Source organism: Hermetia illucens, chromosome 1 (assembly GCF_905115235.1).
Source record: "Hermetia illucens chromosome 1, iHerIll2.2.curated.20191125, whole genome shotgun sequence".
Classification (NCBI taxonomy): domain Eukaryota; kingdom Metazoa; phylum Arthropoda; class Insecta; order Diptera; family Stratiomyidae; genus Hermetia; species Hermetia illucens.
In genome coordinates this window covers 162,305,909-162,328,728 of record NC_051849.1, presented here as the reverse complement: position 1 = coordinate 162,328,728, position 22,820 = coordinate 162,305,909, and the positions used below count along the sequence as shown (strand labels likewise).

Genomic DNA, 22,820 nt, shown 5'->3' with positions numbered 1-22,820 from the left:
AGTAGGAACGGTAAAACGCAAATCGACTATATTCTCATAAGACGCCGATATTTTACCACTGTCACTGATTGCAAAGGCGTTCCCTATGAGACCATAGCACCTCAACATCGGCCATTGATTGACGTCCTGCAAATTAAGCCTCCGATAAAACAGCGTGAGGAAATGCATTGATCCGCGGCCCATTAAATGGCGATTTCGTGAGAACAAAGAAGAAATGATCTCACTCACACGATTACCGACCATTACGAATGTGGAAGAATGGTGGAACCAAATGAAAGACACGATCCGCAAAGCGGCCTTTGCAACCCTCGAGGTCACCAAGCCGGGTAAGCGGTGCATCAACCGGCTTTGGAATGACGATGTTGAAATGAAGGTCCGTGAAAAGAAACACCTCTACCACAAATTTCTCGACGATAAAATGCTGGCCAATTGGCAAATTTATAAGAATGCCAACCGGGAAGCAAAGAAAGCGATCGTTGTTACCCGAGCGGACCATTACAAAAATCTTTACGAGAAACTGGAAATTTGGGATGGCGAGAGAGATCTGTATCGACTTGCTAAAAACCATAATGAACGTACACAGGATATCGAACATTTCTGTTGCGTTAATGACAACAACGGTACTTTGCGTACCAATCGTCGATCCGCAACGGATAGATGGCGAGAATACTTCGAGCAGATTTCAACTGAAGAATTTGCTCCTCCTCCAATTCCATAATCATTGCCGACATTTGGATCAGTTCCACCTGCCAGCGCAACTGGTGCTCTGAGGTGGTGGTGAGGAAGATGGGGCGGTAACCCTATCGGCCAAACCAAAACCAAGTGGCCGCGGAGAACCTCCATAGTGGTGGGACCGGGAGACGCTGTACTCACTTTGATTTGCCGGCCGTGATGCAGTAGGTGAATGCTCCAAAGGTCTAATCAGGACGATCAGACCCGAGTCTGCACGGGGAACTCATCTGAAGTGGCAAATTGGTCACGAAACCTTACCAGGGGTATACTAGTACCATGGGAACCGGGAAAGCCCCTGGACTCACATACTTCGGGTGAACTCCTGTTGTATGTGAGGACGGCTCGGTTATTTGCGGTTGGCGCCCCTAGTGGGAGTTTCATGGTGGTTGTGGTTGTGCTCAAGCGAGAAGAAATCTTCGGGTTTCGGCGTGGTGTTGCGTTACAACGCGGGTGCCGTACTCCTCAGTTCGGTAGAGATTTAGGTATGTCTTGCATCCACCAATATGAATGCTAAACCATGCACTTGGTATAGACTGGTCACAAAATCAATCCGTGTCTTAAGAAGACCGTGGGATTAAGTCGCAAGACAGGTGCTCCATAAAACCCTCAAGGACTCAATGTCAGCGCAACTGAAGTCGAAAAGGCAATAAAACGAATGAAATCGGGAAAAGCCACAGGACCTGACGACATCGCATCTGAGCTCTGGAAAGCGAAGAGCTGGGACCCATCACTGTGGCTCAGTAAATTCTTTAATCGGGTTATTCAGGAAGGAAGAACACCATCTGACTGGCAAGAAAGTACCACTGTTCCAATATGGAAAAAGAAAGGTAGTTCAGCAGAATGTTCAAATTACCGTCCGATCCGATTACTTTCGCATAGCATGAAGATTTTTGAACGCATTCTTGACAGTCGTATTCACGAAATCGTTGAAATAACCGTGAATCAAGCCGGATTTGTCAAGAACTGCGGAACTACTGACGCAATACCCGCTGCGCGGTTATTCATGAAGAAACAACGTAAGAAGCATCGTCCTATTTACATTGCATTTCTGGATCTAGAGAAAGCGTTTGACCGTGTGCCACATGAACTCATCTGGTATGCTTTACGGCAACACTCAGTGCCAGAAGAACTTGTGCGCTGGGTTCAATTGCTCTACCACGAACCGAAAAGTAAAGTTCGAAGTATGGCGGGTGTATCAAAACCGCTTCGTGTCTCTGTTGGTGTTCATCAAGGAAACGCCGTTTCACCACTCCACTTTGTTCTTGTTATGGACACCGTCACACGGGACATCCAACGTCCAGCGCCCTACACACTGCTTTATGCCAATGATGTTTTTCTAGCATCTAATAGCAAAAATAATCTCGAACAACTTGTCCAAAAATGGAATGCAACACGGTCTTTGATTGAATCTAAACAAAACTGAATTTTTGACGACCGATCCCCATGAAACAGGCACAATCACTGTCAGCGGCAGTGATCTACCCAGAACTGAGCGATTTAAATAGCTCGGATCAACGCTATCAGCCAATAGAGAACTGCGTTATGAAATTCCTCCACGCATTAAAGCATTAATCATCCAGGTTGCATGAAGTGGCGTTCCGCAACTGGTGTTCTTTGTGATCGACGTATCAACGAACGTCTCAAATCTAAAATTAACCGCAATATAGTCTGTCCTGTCGTCCTCTATGGTTCTGAGTATTGGCCAACTATAAAAGACAATCAACGGTGTCTTGCGGTAATGGAGACGAAGATTTTGCGCATCGATCGTGGAAAAATTGCGAGAAAGGCGTCTTCGATGGGATGGTCACGTAATTCGCGCTAACGAGTATTCACTTGCCAATATTGGTCTCAACATCGAAGTCGACAGTAAACGACCAAAAGGCAGGCAGAAACAACGGTGGCTTGATACGCTGGATGGGGATTTAAAAGCCTCGAGATTGCACCTAGATCAGGCATTCGATAGAGCCAAATGACGAAGCCGATCACGACGAGCCGACCCCGCTTGTGAATGGGACAAAGACTGAAGAAAAGAAGAATATCTAGATGGGTTTTAGGGTTTCGGAAAACTTAAAGGCAGGAATGCTATTGTAAAGTCTGGATGGGGAATAGAAATTTGAAATAATGAAGGTACTGAAGATACTAGATAGGAGGAAAAGGAAGAAATGCTGCTTATAGCTGAGCAGATGTATGCTCCAAAACAACGGGTACTGCAGTTTAGTGGTAAACTATTACCGGCTTCCTTTCCACATCAAGGTGGTCTCTGCCGGTGACTGCTGATACCTGAACTTACATGCTTCAATGAAGAAATCCGAAATATCAGATGATTTGAATCTTCACTTTTCTCGCTTTATTGCAAGCAAGGTATGCATTTTCCCGAGGATTTCCATTTCTAGAAATGGCTGCTACTACAGTTTAAATTAAAATTTTGTGGTCTATAATAATTATCACCACATTCTCAAATAGTGTTGAATACCTTTAAATATTATTCGGAAACAGCCTAGAGTCCGAAGTATCTAATAAGTAAATCAAATCTAGACTACTTACCACCCACATCAGATCGATCGTCATCGCTCTGCCGAATGTTTGGTAGAGAAAAATACATTTGTTTGTAAGAAAAGAAAACAAAATATAAAAAATAATTTATTACAAATCTAACAACAATGACTAAGGCTAAGTTTTCGCTTACTTAAATTCAAATACATTCCACACTATCATCAGTGATTATCTTTTATCAGGCAAGAGGAACACACTTTAATTTACATTTCGTGTTAAAATTAGATTTTATGATAAGGCAAGCACTATTAAGTGTATAAATAATAAATAATATACATCTCTTACGTGTACATGGAATGACTACTCGAGCATTGTTCTGCATTGCGCACTATGAAGCGCAATTATCAATTATCCTCTTTTAGGGAGGTGAAGAGTTTCACTCCATAGTTAAGAGTTCACGTTATACACATGACCCTTTCGATAATTAATCAGGAACTACTAGGAACGGGGGCATTATATTGTATCTTTCGAATATTTCATGAGACAGGCCAGGAGAAAGTCGGGGATGATTTTCAAACTTATCAAATACAGGCTTGAGTATGTTTCCAACGGCGAGGCTTATGGCTATGACGTAAAAAGATTTTAGAACGCCTTTTCTGGCAAAAGTATCTAAAACTTTAGAAAGAATTTGAACCTTTCTCATCCCGATCACGAAATATTTGGCTACTATCACTATGCATCCATATTACACTTTACTGCGCATTGCATTTTCGGGGCAGCGTGCAAAGCAAAGTTTTCGCGCAAAACATGAGTCCTGCTGAGCATTCCATCTTCCTGCGTTTCATTTTGCCATCACTCGCCTTGAAGCAAACATAGTACTTCAGTACGGATTGAGGATCAGGCACTTTGCCACCATCAGAGCACCGGAAACGACGTCGTTTTTGGGTAGTGACTGTGTTAACGGACGTTAACGTAGGAGATTTCGGAGTCGTCTGAGTCAGCGCCATGGCTGCTAGGCTATTTTCCAAGGAAGGTGGTTGCTGCGGCAGACTTCCAAGATAGTTCGAGAGTATCACAGGATTCTGCAATCCCTGGTGTTGTGGGATAGTAGTATTATCGATAATCTTCTGTGTTTCAAGACGAATGAGGTTTGCTAGGTTTTGAGCTTGAATGGCTTCATCGCGAACTTTCTTAGCCTCCTCGAGCGCTTGGAGGGCATCCATTTGTATTTTGCGGTTCTCGGACACAGTAAAACGGCTGTAAAGTGCTTGAGGATTGCAAAAGGCGTAGGTCTTGGCGTCACATATATGAGTTTGGGCATTGAAGCCGGTATACGGTGGACACGAGTAAGATAGCACCTTCCCATCTTTCTTGCTGCACACAAAGTACTTGGAACAATCTGTCGTGTTCGGTTGACGCACCCCCGTAGCGCACGTGATAATTTCAACCTTATGATCCACTGGAGCTGCTCCAGATGCACCTAAGGCCGGAAGAATCTGATTTTTATACACATCATAACTTATAAAATTGCCGCCCAAATTCACCAGGTGAGTCTTATCGTCAGCATTGCTCTGGTCTAAATTCGATGCTAAGAGATCGCTCACGATCTGGTTGTTGACACTGTTCTGATTGTAACTGAAATGAGATTCCGGTGAATCTGGTAAAACGTTGTTATCTGAGTTGGGGCCCGTCATACTCGCACCACTTCCACTGCTTTGAATGCTATTTGGGCGAATGTTAACAGAAGCTGGATTGATGGGACGTAGTTGGGGTGGTGATGGCATAGAGTTGAAAGTGTTGTAAGGGGATTGGTCGGAGGGCTGAAGAGCTGGGGGTCTGGGAGTATTCGCTACCGAAGGTCGTGTATAAAGTGGACGTTGTGAGAGTAGTTGCATTATTGACTGTTGGAGCATCGGTTTCGGCATCTCTTGAATAATATTGAGGTCACTGGGATACGGGAGAGGTAGTGCAGGTGGAGGTTGCGGCGGTTGTGTGTCATACATGTGATTTGCATTTGAGGTACCGAAATGAGAGTTTCCAGTATTTTGGGCTGGCGGAGTTGCAAGGTCATAATTAAGTGGGGGATGCAAGGTTGTTGAATATATTGAATTTTGCGAGTTTATGCTGTTCCCAACCTGATAAGAATGGGGTGGATCCCGCTCTGAATTATGCTCATTTTCGTAGTCATTATACACTTTATTCCCGTAGCTGTCTACTCTATCATTGCTCTGACTTTGGTAAAATGAGTTAGTATCCTCATTATTGGATCCTACTGATGATCCAGAGAAAATAGGCCTGGGTATCATCCCACTTTCGCTACCCGTAGCGATAGTGACTGGTACATTGTTTTGAATGATCGAAACAGGTGGCTTTCTCTTATGCTCTGGTTTTGAGTATGTTGATGAAGATATTTTCTGATATTTGTCTTGGTTGTCGTAGGCAGTTTGTGGAAGGTATTTGTTCGGATATGCATTATTTGGATGAGGATTAATCAATGGAACTGGTACATACATTGGCTGCAACATTTGTGAGAAGACTCCATTGTTTGGGAAAACCTGGCGTATGTTCTGATTTGCGAGCATCTGTTTTGATAGTTCGAGTACAGTTTTTAGAGTTTCCTCAGAAATTCGAGGTTCGTCGTCTTCCTGGGGTCTTGGACGTGGTTGGTATTTGTCATTTGGTGGAATGCTAAAAACAACAGATCCTTCTGGTTTATTGACGACTATCTGAGACGTTGAATATCCATCTGGTTTGCGATATTGTTTTTCAGGCACAGAATTATGTAAGAGAATCTTATTATTATATTGCTGGGGAGGTTGAATATTTTGAACCTGAACATATTTATTGCTGAGTGAAGGAAGGGCGATCGAAATATTAGGAGGATGGGCTTGAAGTTGTTGTTGTTTTCTCAAAATTTGATGTAAAACATCAGGCTCTATTCGACCATCATGGGGCACTGGCCGTTTATCGAACAAAGAAGGATTTAAGGCGTCAAACTGCGACCGAATATTATAATGCGCCAGAAACGCATTGAGCTGATCAGGACGCAAATCGGCAGCTTCGTCAGGTTTATTCTGGTATTTCTGCTTTAACCCATCTATTAACTGAGACAGTCGTTGCAAATGAGCTGCCAGTTTAGGATCGACTTTCGATTTTTCTGATACTTCAAGGCCACCGTCTTTCAACTCCACTGTTTCATTTGGATCTCCGTCGCCACTAGATTCGAAACTATCTTCTATATTCTGCTTGTCACTCGCGAAGCTAGCACTTATGTTATTTTTCACGGCGACTACATTGTTCACTTCAATATAATCACCTTCTTCACTATTATCACTAACTTTTGATTCTTCCACTAACTGCACTGTTTGTTTATTATATTCTTCAAGATTTTGTTGATTAAGATGATTTTTTAACAAGTTGATGCCATAGATGTTGTTCTCGTCAGGTTTGGATGGTGCCGTGTCGCCTAAAGTACATTCCCAATCGTCTCCTGGTAGCACGCAGAGGCGCAAGTTTGGCTCGTAGATGAGACCTCGTTCACATTTTGTTGGAACCCAAACATGTGAATTAGTCGGTAGAACTACGCAGCGGAAGTAGGTATCACATCTGCTTGTATGTTGACGTGTCTCTTCCGGACATGGTTTCCCTGGAAAAGTAAACAAAGTGTAAAGTTAATATTTTCCGCAAAAAAGTTGCTTTTTTAATCAAGGCAAGGGAAATCACAACAAGGAAGAGTCATCCTTCCTTAAAAAGTAATGGCAATTCAAATTGTTTTTTTTTTCATAACATCATGGTAAAGTTTGAATTTTGAACCTTACCACCGGAGGGAGAGGGATCGGGAAGGTATGTGGGAAAAAGAGGAAACCCATTAAAGAATCCCGGCAGCGATTTCCCCTTAAAAACTTGCCTAAAATTCGGATTGATTTGATGCCATAACCGTAGGGTTCAATTCTGAAACCCACTGCCGGAGGCAGTCAAGAGCATACGGAGGAGGAAACAGACCGCTAATCTCGCTATCAAACCCCGTTGAAAAAATAGTTATGGCTTCTGATAATTTCATTGCATAGTTTGAGCGGAAGGCAATGAAAACTAATAGTGGTGGCCCTTTAAAAAAGTCACGGGATTCTGGAAAGGACTGGGAAACTGATCATTGTAGATTGTTCGGCTTTAGGACCACTTTGGTATGAATCCTGCCATTTTTCGGCGATTACTGTGCTACGGGATTGTATTTTCAGCCGGGTGTCAATAATATGTCATGTGATTCGACATTGTCAATTAGTCTGCAGGTTCGAATGTTGGACAGTAGAACGGCAATTGGGGATGTATCCAGCAGATAATAAGCGCAGTGTTCCATGCGGAATTAAGTAAAATTTCTATTCGTTTGCTTCTGTTCTTGCTCAAGAAAATCTTTAATATTAGAAAGCTCAAAGATTCTTAGGGAACAGGTCTGCTTCATTTATAGTAATTGTATTGCTCTCTCTCTCTCTTGGACATCAAGTGGGCGTAGTAGGGGAGCTTGCAGTAGCATACTACTACAATGAGGGTGTTCAAAAACATAAATATGGAAGCTATGGATTTGAACTCCCCAAATTCATGTCCTCATATGGAGAAATCTGTAGAAGGCATGTCTTCCAACTCAATGGAAAGTTTACATTTAGTGCCTACGGGGCAGCCAGCCAGAATGGAAAGTACGCTACCGCGGCGGTATTACAGCCCAAATCTATCCGTAAGCGGAAGAGGAAGGCTTGGCAGAAGGAAAATTCAGCTGGCCGAATGTCAGAGCGACAATTTACCATCCCCCGAAGGTGCCTGGACAAAAAAATATTGGAGTCTGGAACGAAGCCAAGTTGTAACAATCAAGGTTCTCGTGATGGGTGGCTTCATTTGGAGTGCACTGATGTGGCTACCTTAAGGGGGCTCCAGCTGGTAATCCCAGCTTTGAGTTTTGGTAGTCGGCTTATGTTTATTATTGTGAATATCAAGTTGCGCAGGACAGAACATGTCGGATTTTGGATACCTGGCCCTCGAAAGAAAGCAGGGGGATGTATTCGCTTGCTAGGTGAACAGGCATGGACTTCGGACACATCAGAAGGTTGTGTGTTCAAATCACGTCGAGATTACCAGCTGTGTTGGCGCCAGTTCAGTGCGTAGGCGGAGGTGTTCCCACCGTCGGCAATGCAGTATGTGGTTCTTGTCTCCGATGTGCCGCTACAAGTTTATGAATAACAGGAAGGACAAATCTACAAAAATGGAGGGTTCCAGCTTGGTGTTCGAAGTAGATCAAAAGAGTTTGAATGTGCTCAGGGATAGTCACCATATCGTGCTTCACTTTTTCCTTGATAGATTGAAATTCAATCATATCATATATGAGAGCGAAGAACTCACATAAAATATAATAGAGCAAATTTGATACGCTTTCCCACAATGGATTTGCACGTGTGGCCCGTACTGGCAAAGGGACTACAGAGTAAATCTTACCTGTTAATAACTTCTTCTACACCATTTACTTAATATGCGGAAAAAAGAGAATATAGAGACGGAACGGAACTTGATGTCAGTTTGTGTAATCGGATCTACGCAAACTGGACTCCGCAAACCAGTGAAGGTGTTAAGTGTAAAATAGAAAAACGTTCTGTGTGATGAGATGAGACTCTTTATGGATGGGAATCTGGGCACTGCTGCACCTCCAAATTCGATAATTCTCAAAGAAATCAAACATGAGGAGATTGAGTTTCCGGCGGTTCGATTTGGGTTAAACATGGTCACACACCGGCCATGACATACGCTTCTAATTGTTTTTCATTTCACATTAGTATAAGTTGTTGTCAACAAATATAAATGCTGGTCAAAATAATCTACAACATGCCAAAGCATCCTCCTATCTGCTGGCAGCGAGGGTGACAAAGCTTCAGGATCGCCTTATATTTTTCTGGTACAAGACTCATGGGTTGGAATTAATAAAATCAGTTAAGGGCTGGGATCTTTTAATATGAAAGATGCATAAGACCGAGAACCTGTGTCCTGATGTCAAGACGGTTGGGGCGACCATGCTGAGAACGTTTTGTTCCCAGTACCTAGATGCAGTCATCTTGCAATACCTGATTAAGGGCGAGAGAAGAAACATCATAGTTGCCTATGCATACTTTCTCTATGATTATTTGTGTATTTCACTTACGCAAGAGCTAAGGCAGCTGGTAGCATACGCCGGATCAAGTGGTCTCTAACTCTTAATGTGCTGCGATGCGAACGTTCAACATATTTGTTGGGCAGTAGAAAATGAAATCCCAGAGGAGGGAAGCTATTTGATTCCATCACTTCGACTGGTCCCATGACTGCAATGGCAAAGCAAGAGCTGTCATACTGTCCTTTAAACACTTCAAAGCACCTGGCATGTATGATATCTACCCAGCAATGCTAAAGGAGATATAGAGCACTTAGAGCGGCTGCTAAGAAATATTTTTCTAGCATGCCTTGGTTCGGGCTACACATCTACCTCTTAACGGAAGGTTAACATAGTCTTCATACCGAAGCCTGGGAAAGATGACTATTAAAACGCAAAGAACTTCACACAGATCAGTTTGACCTCATTCTTGCCGAAATGCTTGCAGGAACATTCGCGAAAAGCGCTTAGATTGAACCCACTAAATGAAAATCAACATGCTTACCAACGAGGAAAGTCCTGTGAATTTGCTCTTGATTCTTCGGTTTCCAAGATAGAGAAAGTAACTCTGGAAGGTGAGTACGCGATAAGGGTGTTCCTGGACGCGCAGAGGGCATTGTGTCAATGATACTTCAATTAAGTGGATCCATGCAAACGCAAAGTTTGCTATGGGCTGAACTGTGTGTCGACCGGTACATAACAGAATAATCATATAGCACGAGGCGTTAATTTGATTGACAGATGGTGCTTCACGCATGGACTTTCAGTAAATTCAAATAAAACCACAATTATATTATTTTAAAAAGAAGGGAAAATTGGATGGACTTTACCCCCCAGAGATGACGGGGTGCAACACTTCAACTCTCCGAAGAAGAAAATTATCTGGGAGTCACTCCAAATAAAATGCTCCATGTAGAAATAAAGGTGAAACGAGCTCTCACAGCCTATAGGCTGTGCAGACGGACCTTTGCCTCGACTTGGGGACTTAGGCCTCATATGGTAATGTGGAAATAAGTTTCCATCATTACGTGGAAGTTCGTTTATGCATCCATAGTGTGGTGGGCTAAGGTGAGACAAAAGTTTTTACTGTAAACTAGCCGCTCTGCAAAGAACTGTGTGCTTGGGTATTACCATGAGCCTAATATCTGGGGCAGCTCTAAATAGATTACTCAATTTGTAGCCCTTAGATATAATCATTCAAAGGAGTGAAATGAAAGAAGCTCAAAAACTAATTTGTTTAAATTTGTCGAGAAAGAACGGACGTAGGGCCACATAGTATTGGAAGAGTTAATGGAAGGCCTGAATCCTTACAATACCTTCCAATTCCCGGGTCCCCATACATCTGTTTGGTAGAAAATATGAAGTTATTCTGAAAAGTAGAGAACACTGAGAAATCCCAGAGTAATCATCATCATCATCAACGGCGCAACAACCGGTATCCGATCTAGGCCTGCCTTAAAAAGAAACTCCAGACATCCCGGTTTTGCCCCGAGGTCCACCAATTCAATATCCCTAAAAGCTGTCTGGCGTCCTGATCTACACCATCGCTCCATCACGCTCCGTCGTCCCAGAGAATGCGTGGCGGAATTAACGGAAGTCCTCTACGTTGGCAAAGCCTAAATGCTGCGAGACACATCAAACTTTTCCTGTTAGATGCTAACAGAAATTCTGTAATAAATAAACATATCTGAGATATCGAGTATAATGGGACACTACTATCTGAGTGCTCAGATGCTATGCTCCCCCTCTCGTCAAACACAAGACTTCACACACACAACATCTTTGCATTGATCGTAGTGACACTTGTCGTTTTTTTTGCAGCTACTGACTTAGTTTTTTTTTTGTTTAGCAATTGAGGGAGACCAGACCAGTTGGGAAGCAACTAACTACCACCGTTGTGGTCCACGAACCCTTGAGTCTTGGGCAACCCCCCACTTGGAAAAAATTGACTTGTGGCTTCGTCCAGGGCAGAGGCAATTCATCAGGCACTGTCTCACTTCTGCTTTGGTAGCAGCGTAACCAAAGTGGCCACAAGGTTGTTTTTGCTCTCTTATATAAATTCAAAAGCACGACATGTGTATGAATTCAGGACAAAACCGTCGGGCTTGTCGGGCTCAAGACTCCCCTAATTCCTAAACAAAATTTAGTTTCGGCCGGGTTTTGGCCTGAGGTTTTATTCGCCAGTTCTGTCCTGAATATAATTATAAAGGATATCAAATCCCAAATTACTAAAGACCCGAAGAACTTAGTATCACAACCTTATACGAGGGCGGTCCGATAAGTACTTAGCCTACCAAAAAAAAAACGAAAATTTTTGAAAAGTGGCGATTTATTTCTCGACATAGTCTCCTTTTAACTCGATACACTTCTCCCAGCGATGCTCCAACTTCTTTAACCCGTCTGAAAAATACGTTTTCTCGAGGTCTGCAAAGTGGGCTTCCGTGGCGGCTATAACCTCCTCATTCGACTCAAATTTCTGCCCGGCGAGTGACTTTTTCAAGTTAGGAAATAAATAATAGTCGCACGGGGCCAAATCTAGGGAATACGGTGGATGGGGCAGCAGTTCGTAGCCCAATTCGACCAATTTGGCCGTGGCGACGGCGGAAGTGTGAGCCGGTGCGTTATCGTGGTGGAAGAGCACTTTTTTCTTCACCAAATGCGGCCGTTTTTTCCGCAATTCGGCGTCAAATCGGCTCAATAATTCGGCATAGTACAGCCCTGTGATCATTTTGTCCTTCTCCAGGTAGTCGATGTAGATCACACCTTGTGAATCCCAGAAAACGGCGGCCATCACCTTTCCTGCCGATTGCACAGTCTTTGCCTTTTTGGGAGCACGTTTGCCGGGTAAAGTCCACTGTTTCGACTGTTCCTTGGTCTCTGGAGTGTACCAGTGGATCCATGTCTCGTCGACGGTCACGAAACGACGAAGAAACTCCTTCGAATTGCGCTTAAACAGCGTCAAACACTGCTCTGAAGTGGTTTCACGGTTGCGCTTGTTGTCCGGAGTGAGCAAACGCGGCAGCCACCTCGCCGACAGCTTTCTCATGCCCAAAATTTCGTGCAGGATATGACCCACGCGGTCTTTTGAGATGCTTACTGTCTAGGCTATCTCGCGTACCTTCAATCGGCGGTCTGCCAATACAAGGTCATGGATTTTTGTAACGTTCTTCTCCGCAGTAGCCGTTTTCGGGGCACCGGGGCGTGCTCATCAAAAACTGACGTGCGACCATGTTGAAATTCATTAAACCAATTTTTGACGGTCGCCATCGAAGGAGAAGCGTCACCGTACACAGCATCCAAGCGTTCTTTGATTTCGCTGCGCGATTTCCCTTCCAAAAACAAGAATCGAATCACCGACCGATATTGTTCTTTTTCCATTTTTCTAAAATTCGCCCGCACGCCCGCTTCTACACGCGCTAAAAACAAAACTACAAGTCCTATTCGACTAAAATTTTGACAGTAGCCGTCTACGAGAATGTTCTACACGACAGTAAATACTTCTTGCGATAGTAGCGCCATCGGGCGGAGAGGCTAAGTACTTATCGGACCGCCCTCGTATAAGGCTGTAGATTGCTTAGCTTTCTGCAATAGACTGCAGTTAAATTGAGCTCCAGTTGGAATACTAAGCGATAGAAAGGAAGAAAAACTGTGTTAATTATCGGTAAGAACATTGAATTTCAGGGACCTCTATTAGGGGAGGTGTTCTTATCAACGCTAGAAGATACAGACAATGCGAGGTATCGTTTGGTAAGGCAGAACTTCTAGGGTTCGGCGAATAATACAAGGGCTAGCCTAAACGGATGTATTATCATAATGATTGTTAACTACGCTTAAACGGAAACATAGCTGACAATATTCCGTTATTTCACTAGCAAGACGTTCGCCATAAAGGTTATACTGAATAAGTCAGTAACTTTACAGCCATTGGCAATATAAAATCGTTTAGCAACTCTTGAGTGATTCAATTTTAATAGTATCCTTGATAGCTGGCTCGGAGATGTTCGAACATTCGTTGGCTCTTTTTACGGTTTATAATTATGATCACTTTTATTTTTTTAAGTTAATGTTCAATGTTTATCCGTTCATGTTCAGGATTTCATCGTTGTTAATTTCCTCTTAGCGCAAACTTCCAAAGTCTCTTCAGCACCGAGGAGTTTGATATTCGACGTCTAGATGACCGTTGGGTTACTGATATGTATTTTAAAAGAGTCATTTGTACGCCTCATACCTAATGCTTCGCGGGCTTTTTCCAGCCAAAATTTCAACCAGGGAAGTTTTCTCAGCTAACCCATCATGATTCGAATTGTAGCTTTTCTTGTCAGGTCCATTGCCGTATGTAATTGCATCTGTAGAATTTGAGCTCTTTGAGTTACGTTTTCCCGCTCCGATAAGTGATTACGGTCCTCCATTATGATGACTCGATGCAACCTCTCCATTTTATCCATGTAATGCCAGGTTGGTCGATAAGGGGTTGGTTTTTCTGGTATTTCATTTCGATTGAGTAGCAGCCACAATTTTTTTGGTTTATACGTTTTGATATGTCCCCTTTTGTTTGTTATTCTCATATCGTCTGTCATCCCCCGATGAACATTTTGGGACACTTGCCTTCTGGGCATGGTGCTGTCGTGTGTCTGTGTTCTGTCAGCCATTGGGTAGTTTTTACGACTTCCTCCTCGACTGTGCTATTCGATAGCTGCCATTTGTGAGAGCTTGAGAGGAGAAGACTGTTCAAATGCCTGACAAATTAATCTCGAAAGAGCTTCCAGTCGCGATATAAACGTTTTTTCTAGCAGTAAGATTTGAACCGCGACCATACTTAATCGACTTAATTACTATTTGAAGAGTTTTCTATAGTTCAGATATTTACAGCAATCTGTTCTCTAGTTTTCAAATCGATTGGGTAAAATTATTACATGCGATCGTTATGTATCTTCAGCAGTAATTCCATCTTCGTTGCAAGGCTTTTTGATAAGGCTTTTATCAAGAGCTTGTTTGCGTTTATATCCTAGTACCCTTTTAGTCTCAGTATGAGCTGGCATTTCGATGATTTCTTCATTCCTAGGTTAATGCCGTTTGGTTTTTATTTTGTTGTGCTGAAGAATATTCTCGTAAATCTTGTTTTCTCTTTCGGAAATGGTCGTATCTTTCTCCTGTTTCTATGCTTAAATATTTATTTATATCGTTTTTACATCTATTTCTATTTTTTTCTTTTTAGTCTGCAACCTGGGGCACTGAGACTCTGCTTACATATTTGGGTCAACTCAGAGGTAAGGTAAGACATCATGAGCTATTATTCCAAAATATGTGAAAGAAAAGATAATTTTCTTCCGTCAATACGAGACCTTCATTGATAGCTTTTACTTTGTGAATTTGCACTGTTTATCGAAATTATTTCTTCGTCATTTGTGCGATATTCTTGACAGTAATAGCTGAATGGCGCATTTATTCGACCCCGAACTATTTTGCTATTCTTCTCAGAGGTTTAATTTATTTGGAAAGATGGTATCGCCCAATACGCCAGGATTTCCTCTTTACTTCCCTACGGTGACATCTTACACTCCATTATGGCTGGAAGACGTGGAAAGGATTAATTGACCACTTCGTCTTTCCTCGTAGACCAGCAGTCGCTTCCCACTTGATTCATTCCGCCAGTTGATGTGGACTCAGAACTACCAAATTCCTTAAAATAATTACTTGGGTTTCGGTCGGCTTAGACTTGAACTAGATACCTGGGAACCACTTTCGATTACGTTGTTCCTAGAGCAGAAGTGCGGCATCATCTGGTGAGTGGCCTCTGCCCTGGACGAAACCATTATGGAAAAGTGGGTGTTTAGCCTAAAACGAAAGTTCCATGTCTGAAAATCAATCGGTCCGTCATAAAGTGAATGAGGAATCGGGAATTCTTCTACTTTAAAACCAAATTAGTTGTGTATAATTCAAATATGAAGTCCCCCTCCCCTTTTAGAAGGACTCAAATTGCGGTCCAGGGAGGTAGTGTTCCAGCAGCTTCACAAAGTGTCTTTTAGTCTAGGTATTTTTCAAGTTTGCCGTAATTAGCTGTGCCGAATCCACTTTTTAAGGTTTTAAATCGATCCACTGTCTGTCTATTTGTTACACGCACTTTTCTCGGAAACGGTGAGACCGATTGACACAAATTTTGGTGAAAATGTTGGAAGTGTGAACCCTAATGCCTGCAGTAAATGACATGGTTAAGTTTAGGTTCTAAAGTTAAGTTGTGGGTTGCTAAATGATGGGTGTAAAATTTGTTTTCGCCAAATATAGGCATGTGAGGTACCAAGTGGAAGGTCTTGATTAGTACTCGCAGTTCTTATTTTTGACATTAGTCACACAATGGAGGAATGGGGGGTTCACCCATTCTTGGAAGTTATTCAACTGAAAAATCTGAAAAAAATCGTTCCAAGTCCTGTATACGGTATCAAAATATCATTCAGCCGATAAATGCTCAAAAAAAAAAATTAATAATAGTATATTGCTAGATTTTTGGGAGCTTAAAATGGAACTATCGGTAATTATGCCGAGCTTAGTCCTGGAAAATGTGGTGGAAATCCTACTATTATTAACAAATCAAAGTTGGAAAGCGAATAGTCGGATAGACTCAATGCATTTATGTTGCGAATTGTGTACAAATGGAAGTATTGTGTGCCTAAGCATTGTTACATAAAACGCCACAAAACCTTTCATACCTGAAGCGGCGAGCTTCCGGTTAGCAAACTGTTAGATTTATCGTCAATAGGGAGTAAAATTTGCCAGAACTCACCACATCTTTCAACTGGTCGCTTGCAAATGCGTCTAGAATTGGAACGAGTTTCAGAATCCCATAATGTCACTTACGAACGGCCATTTGAATCTTTTGCCAAGGATAGTAGCCTGTTGTAGATAATTTTCTAAAATGTTTTCAGTATTCTACTTCCATTTGGAAAAGCGACTGGGAGTGTTCTTGGCAATTATGCTTGGGTAATAGGCTGGTCTGACCGTGTATACCAGGCGTAAGGGTAACGCCCCACCTAGAACGGGTGCATGTGGGAATCTTACCCGTTAAAAGCCAACCCATCAATCAACCCTACTTTGGCAGGATCAATATTTCAAAAGAATCATATTTTCATCGCTATTGGCCTTCCATGATTCAACTTCTTTCAATTCTGGAAATAATTGCAAGACTGCTTCCCTTCATTTGAGCATCTCCTCAACTATATTCTCCCAACACACATTTACACTTCGTACAGTTTAGAATCTTTGGTAATGGAATGTTAGCTCTTCTAGGTCTTCTAGTTCAGTTTTTTCTAAAATGGCCCGCTTCTTTTCTCTAACAGCCTTTTGTCTTGCAATGAACTGCGTAAGATGACGGTTTTATGTATAGATTCTTATAGGTATAACCCAAAATCGAGCGCAAGTGGAGTCCATGTGGGAAAAAGTTGAGAAACCGATGTCATATCTATCCGGCAAACGTATGAATTTTAGAGTCCAAATAGGTCATCTTCTACAGAATTTCGTCGAGGGCAAAGGCTACAGATCACAGCTGGTAATCGCTCCTTTATGTATAATCGCAAACACATATAGGTGCGTGGTGTATAAAAGGACCTCGCCCCTTCCACGTTCCCAAGGCGGCGGTAGTAAATCGAATTTGTTCTTTCATTTCTACGAGTTCGCCCCGGAGGCTCTGCTCAGAAGTAGTCATCTTCTTGCATTGGCAGTTTTTAGGAGACGGGAAATACAATCACCTCCAAATAAATCACATTTTACGGTAAAATACCTGTACTTTGTAGTACACTTGCTGTCGCCGTGTACATTCTGCGCTCATCGTCGGGTCATTACCATACTATTCCTAAATGAAAGGAGGGACGAAGACGGCTACGGTTTCTTACCAGCGCATAGGCAAATCCTCATACGCTGCCTCACCTCTGCCCTGGGAGCAGCGTGAACGAAGCGGCTTGCAGGTCATGTAGGCTTCCTTTTATAATTCGTAAAAAACGGGTACGAATTGTGTTCAGCGTAAATCCGCCCATGCGGACTTAGGACTTCTTAATCCCTAAAAAGAAATACTATTCCTATTTCAGAGGTAAACTTTGGCTAGCCTGGCGAATTACCCAGGAACATTAACGTATTTGCTCGTAGATGAATATGTAGGTTTCTTATACCCATCATTATGTTGCGGCGACACTTGCGAGGAATATACGCGTATTTATTGGATCGACATGGCTACTTTAGATTGAGGAAATGGGGTGAGTCGTAGTTCCAAGTGCTAAGGCCTGATACGTTAGGCCTTTTATGTTATACTATTTAGACGGTTTCCTTGTTGTGACCTTTGCAATCTTCAGCGGATACAAAACGTCTCTTGAAGGTAGAATACATGTAGATTCTTTGTTGAAGAAGATGTAAATGTAAGTAATGTGATGCGAAATCTACTGGCTGACATTTACCGAGGTTGTAGCGGAAAGGACGTATCTGCTTCTCAGAACTCACTTTGCGGGCTTCGTGGAAGGGAGCGAAAGAGGTACGCTCGGAAGCTAGAGTACAATGGGCAGTGGCAATCTTGAAACTACCGAGAGGCCTAGAAATCATCTTACGATCTCTCCTAAGAGCGGTAAGGGGCAGCAAAATTGGCTGGGGAAGGGCGAGAGTGGTCTTTATTCCGAGAGCGGGCAAAAACGATCCCTTTTACCCGAAACGTGTCAGGTCAACCTGCCTGATATCGTTCGTATCTAAGACGGTGCAGAAGGTCATAGACAATCATACTAGAACTGACGTTCTAATATGCGATCTCCTATATCCATGTCAGCACGCTTACGGGGCAGGGTAGTCAACCGAAACTACTCTGCATCAGCTGACGGATGTATTACGGGATGCCATAGAAACGAAGGAGCGTTCGACAACACATCGTGAACCGACAAACGAGATGCCCTATTCCTCAAGGGAGTAGGCAACACGCTAGCCTTCTGGATAGGCAGAATATTAGAGAGTAGGCAAATAAAAGTACCGATTCTTCATGAAAATTACTCAAGATTGTCCGCAATTTGAGGTATTATCACCGTTAAGGTGGAATTGATGAACTTCTAGGAGAACAGGGTTGCCCTGATTACATTGTTTTCTGTAAGTCAAATATGATGATATTCTATCTTTTAGAGCTCAAACCCGACTGCGAATCACTAGTAACTGGTGCAGGAAGGCGGGGCTGCGCATTGATCTAACTGAGACCAATATAATTCCATTTACTAGGAACCGTAAGCTTGATTATTTGAAAGCCATTAGATTATATGGTATCGAGGTGAAACGAGTAGCAACGGTCAAATATTTGGGAATCACACTAGACGAAAAACTACTCTGGAAGACACATGTTGAAAACATGCCGGAAAGCCACGAGGTTCTAATAACTTGCATAGCAGGGAAAAATGGGGATGCACCCCAAAAATGCTGCACTGGATATACATTGTAATAGCAAGACCACTGATTACCAATGGGGCAGTAATCTGAGTAGACAGAACTGAATCCAAAGCAACAGCCAGGGAGTTCCAGAAAGTTCAAAGACTGGGTTGCGCATGTATCAACAGGGCCATGAGAACTTTCCTAATACCATCCTTAGAGGCCCTTCTAGGATTGACTCTTCTTCATCTGCACATACAGCTGCAGGCAAGGAGGGCGATCTTCAGAATGTCCCGAAGTACTAGTGAGGCGGGAGGCTGCCCAAATCGAAGTAAAATTGATATTCTTTCTAGGCGGCACCTCGAATTACTGATACTAAGGGATGACATGACAACGAGGTTTCACTTCGATAAGAAGTTTGAATCACGTTGGACTAACAGAGTACATTTGGAGAGTGTAGCATTGATATGCGGCTTGAAATAACAACTGATTACCTAGTACACTGATAAATCCTTCACAGCAGAAGGAGCAGACGCCGATTTCATTGATCCAAGGAAAGGAATGCTGCCGGTGGCTTCAGGCTAAACTGTCATCTGGAGAAACTAGATTCTGCAGATTCTGTGAGAAGAGTGATGGAACCTAGAGAAATGATTTGGGACAATGTCTGGCACTTGGAGAAAGTGAGTTCAGGCACTTGGGAGAATATTTAATACTAGATGTCAGGGAATATAATAAAGTTTGTGTCGGTTCTATAACCAGTAAAGGAGCACAATAGTTCGTTTGAGGTGCATTGTTATTATTGATTTATGCGGTGCCTTAAGGTTCTTTTCTATCCGAACACTAACTGCAGAATTATTTGCGGAAACAAACAATCTGGCCTTCATTAAAGTGGTAGAAAAGCTGAACAAGTGGGGGCTACAGTAAGCATATTGAGAAAGCAAGGAGTGGTACGACAGAAAGTAAAAGCAACCTTTCTAATCAAGAATCAATACGTTGGTGTTTTAATGAACAAATTAACGCTAAACCATCGGATACATGGGGCCTATGGATTAGAAATGTTGCAATAAATCATCAAAGTAAGTGATATAAGTCAGAGGCTACCATCAGACCACTCCAGTTAAGTATCAGACAGTAGGCCCGCAATAATGACCCGGTTTCAGCGGGGAAATCTGTTCTGTACAACCTTATCATAATCTCTCCCCATCCAATGAAATCTACAACAAACGCAGTCCGTAGCAACCGTTTTATTCTGAGACCTACAATGCTATAGAATTCTCTGCTTCTAAAACATGTTGCACTCTTCCATCTTCACCGAACAATGGCAGACATTAGCTTCTCAATGGATTTCGCAACCAACTAAGCAGAGCTGCTCTGAAAACACTCAGTTTAATTCAGAATTTAGCCGAAAACAAGAGGTTTAAAAGTTTAGAAAAGTGGATGTTAATAAATATGTCAAAGCGTCGGAAGGAGGTAGCCAAACTTTACAATCTATCAAGTGTTAAGGATAAAGTTGCTAGATAACGGAGGAAGGTCTTCTCTTGGCAAGGTTTGCTCATTCTTTGGAGGTGTGTTGAGAATACAATGTAGGTCTGGCAAAGTCATTTGCTTAGTCCTACATCTAGTATTGACTACGAACTTTAACAAACCGATTGAAGTAACAACAAATAAGTTAGATACTCAAATTTATCTTCAAAGTTAACTGAAGGCGCATGAGTAAGGAACAATTTGCACAGAACAAGAAGTGCTACTACTACGGGAAATACTAATCATTCTAAAGGCCACGAAATATTTCCTACATAGCAATCTGGGATACTTCCTACATAGTAAGTCCGTATAGGATATCAATATCCTAACTTACTCAGTTCAGTATTTCCAAAGAGATCTTCACTTGGTACCGGCCGTCGCAACTTCAAGGATAATCGAAACGTTGGCCTGATGGGAACAATTAAGATTTCGGAAAAAGTTTTTCTTTTGAGAATTTGATAAATTTTGATGAATGGGAAATGCCCAGAAGATGTTAGATTTTGAAATTTTAGGATTTATTCTGCATCCTTTGCAAAACCAATCCGCGCACTAGGACCAAACACCACTGGGTACAGATTTCACTATTTTCCTTCAACATGGTCCAAAAATTTGATTATTTTAAACACTTTACCTTCTGAAAAATGAAACAGCACAAAAATCAGCGTAGCAATCACAAACGAGCTCATGGTTCGACACTGCACTATAGAAAACGCGCGTTTTTATCGATTCGGGTCCATCAACCCATTCAGAGAACGCGTCTGAATTTCCCGAATATTTAAGATACTTTCGCACTCTTCCAGGTCTTCTCGTCAAATGAATTGAAAATTCGTTGATGCTCCAAGGTAAATCCACCGAATTCTCCCCAACAATCGCGATGTAACGACAGGTAATGGTCTCTTCTTTTGCACACCTTGCAACTTCTTGAGTGCTGCTATCTCGCCCGAAGTACTCGTAATTTTTCTTGGGGCATCTGAGTATCTTAGCGATGCGTTGCCGTCGCGCAAGACGTTGGGAAGTGCACGAATTTAAACTGGGCCATAACTGTGGAGAAGACTGCGTATACCCCCATGCTGTTATTGAGCATGGGCAAGACTCTGCGTGGTGATCCTCGAGAATTGTTTCGGTAAATATTGGCCCCGTGAAATTTTCACTTTTCCTGCTTTTGCGCGTATCATTGGTCAAGCTCCATGGACTCTAGTGGAACGTGAGTGTAAATGGTTTTGACCATTGGCCGTTAGTATTTTTCTTGAGATTGTTGATACCTGGTCAATTTGCCGCTTACATTTTGTGCATCGTTTCGGGTGATATGATGAAATTTCGTTGCGCCATAAGAGTCAATGCACTTTACAACGAATTTCTATAATTTAACTGCTTATTTGTTTGTCAATTTGACAACTCCTGCTACGTGCTTAGATAATTTTACATAATCGCGCAATGCAAATGGCGAATTCGTGAGCGAGACATTAGGAAGCAAGGGTTCATTCGGCATGAAAGCTTAGGATCAACGTTGTCACGATATGCCCACAAATTATAACATATCCGTCTTATTCCGCAATAACCAACTTACTACTTTCTTCAGCAACGCTTAATATGCAGCTACAATCTTTTATATTAGAAATAGTAGAAAATGTAAATAAAGTTTATATTCGATGAATGACCGAATGGTAAATAACTCTCACTTTCTTTCTGTAGGATCATGAGCTAGATCAGATATTTATTAGCCCCTCAAGTTTAAAGGAGATTTGCGGGTTTAATCGAATCTGGTCCCTTAATTATCTCTGAAATTAATCAATATATATATTTTTTAAGAATGTTCTGCTAGTCAGGCTTTGAAGCATAAGTTCACTTATGTACGGGGTTAAAATCCGTGGACTGCGTACTTTAATATGACACAGGTTGTCAAACGGATAATCTAATTTTTTTCGAGGCTATCCAGGTGATCAGCTATCTTTTACCCTGCCTTAGGGTAAGCGCCTGTGAAGTTCTACATTGCCTGCCACCTAATAACAAGAGCAACTCCTTGTTTTATCCGGTTCACCATCGATTCTTCTACGCCAATATACCTAAAATTCATATGATGATTCGCTGTAATGACATCGTGTTACGCTCACTTTATTGTGGGGAAAGGGAGTCCCTATATATGCACAAAGGGGATTTTACTTCTTTCCCTAAATATAGTCACGTGCAAAAAATTTGGGTGGCTTCTCCTATTCGGTGTCTAGACATAATAATTTATTTATTATGTATTATAGATGAGAGTATATTGCTTTTTTTTAGAATTTGGCTGGAGACCTCCTTAAGTTTATCCTAGGATCATAGAATATTGCATTAACATAGACCATAAGTTGGAACACGGTAGTGGTGCATAGTATCTGTATTCTTCTTTAGCCTTTGTTCTGTTCAGTAGTCGGTTCGGCTTGTTCTGTTCAGTAGTCGGTTCGGCTTGTTCTGAGCGAATGTGTTATTTTTTCGGTCGAGTCGAGGGGCTATCAAATCACGATCCAACGATCAAATCATCATTAATCCGGTTCGG

General features: G+C 42.2%; 1 protein-coding gene across 1 annotated transcript; it reads right to left on the bottom strand.

The window, feature by feature from the left end:
- Positions 1–3,407: 3,407 nt before the first annotated feature.
- Positions 3,408–21,083, bottom strand: LOC119647258. Its single transcript, XM_038048139.1, has 2 exons — positions 20,919–21,083; positions 3,408–6,871 (listed from the first exon to the last, which is right to left on the bottom strand). The coding sequence occupies exons 1-2, from the start codon at positions 20,971–20,973 to the stop codon at positions 3,978–3,980; spliced, it is 2,949 nt and encodes a 982-aa protein (XP_037904067.1). The 5' UTR covers positions 20,974–21,083; the 3' UTR covers positions 3,408–3,977.
- Positions 21,084–22,820: the final 1,737 nt, after the last annotated feature.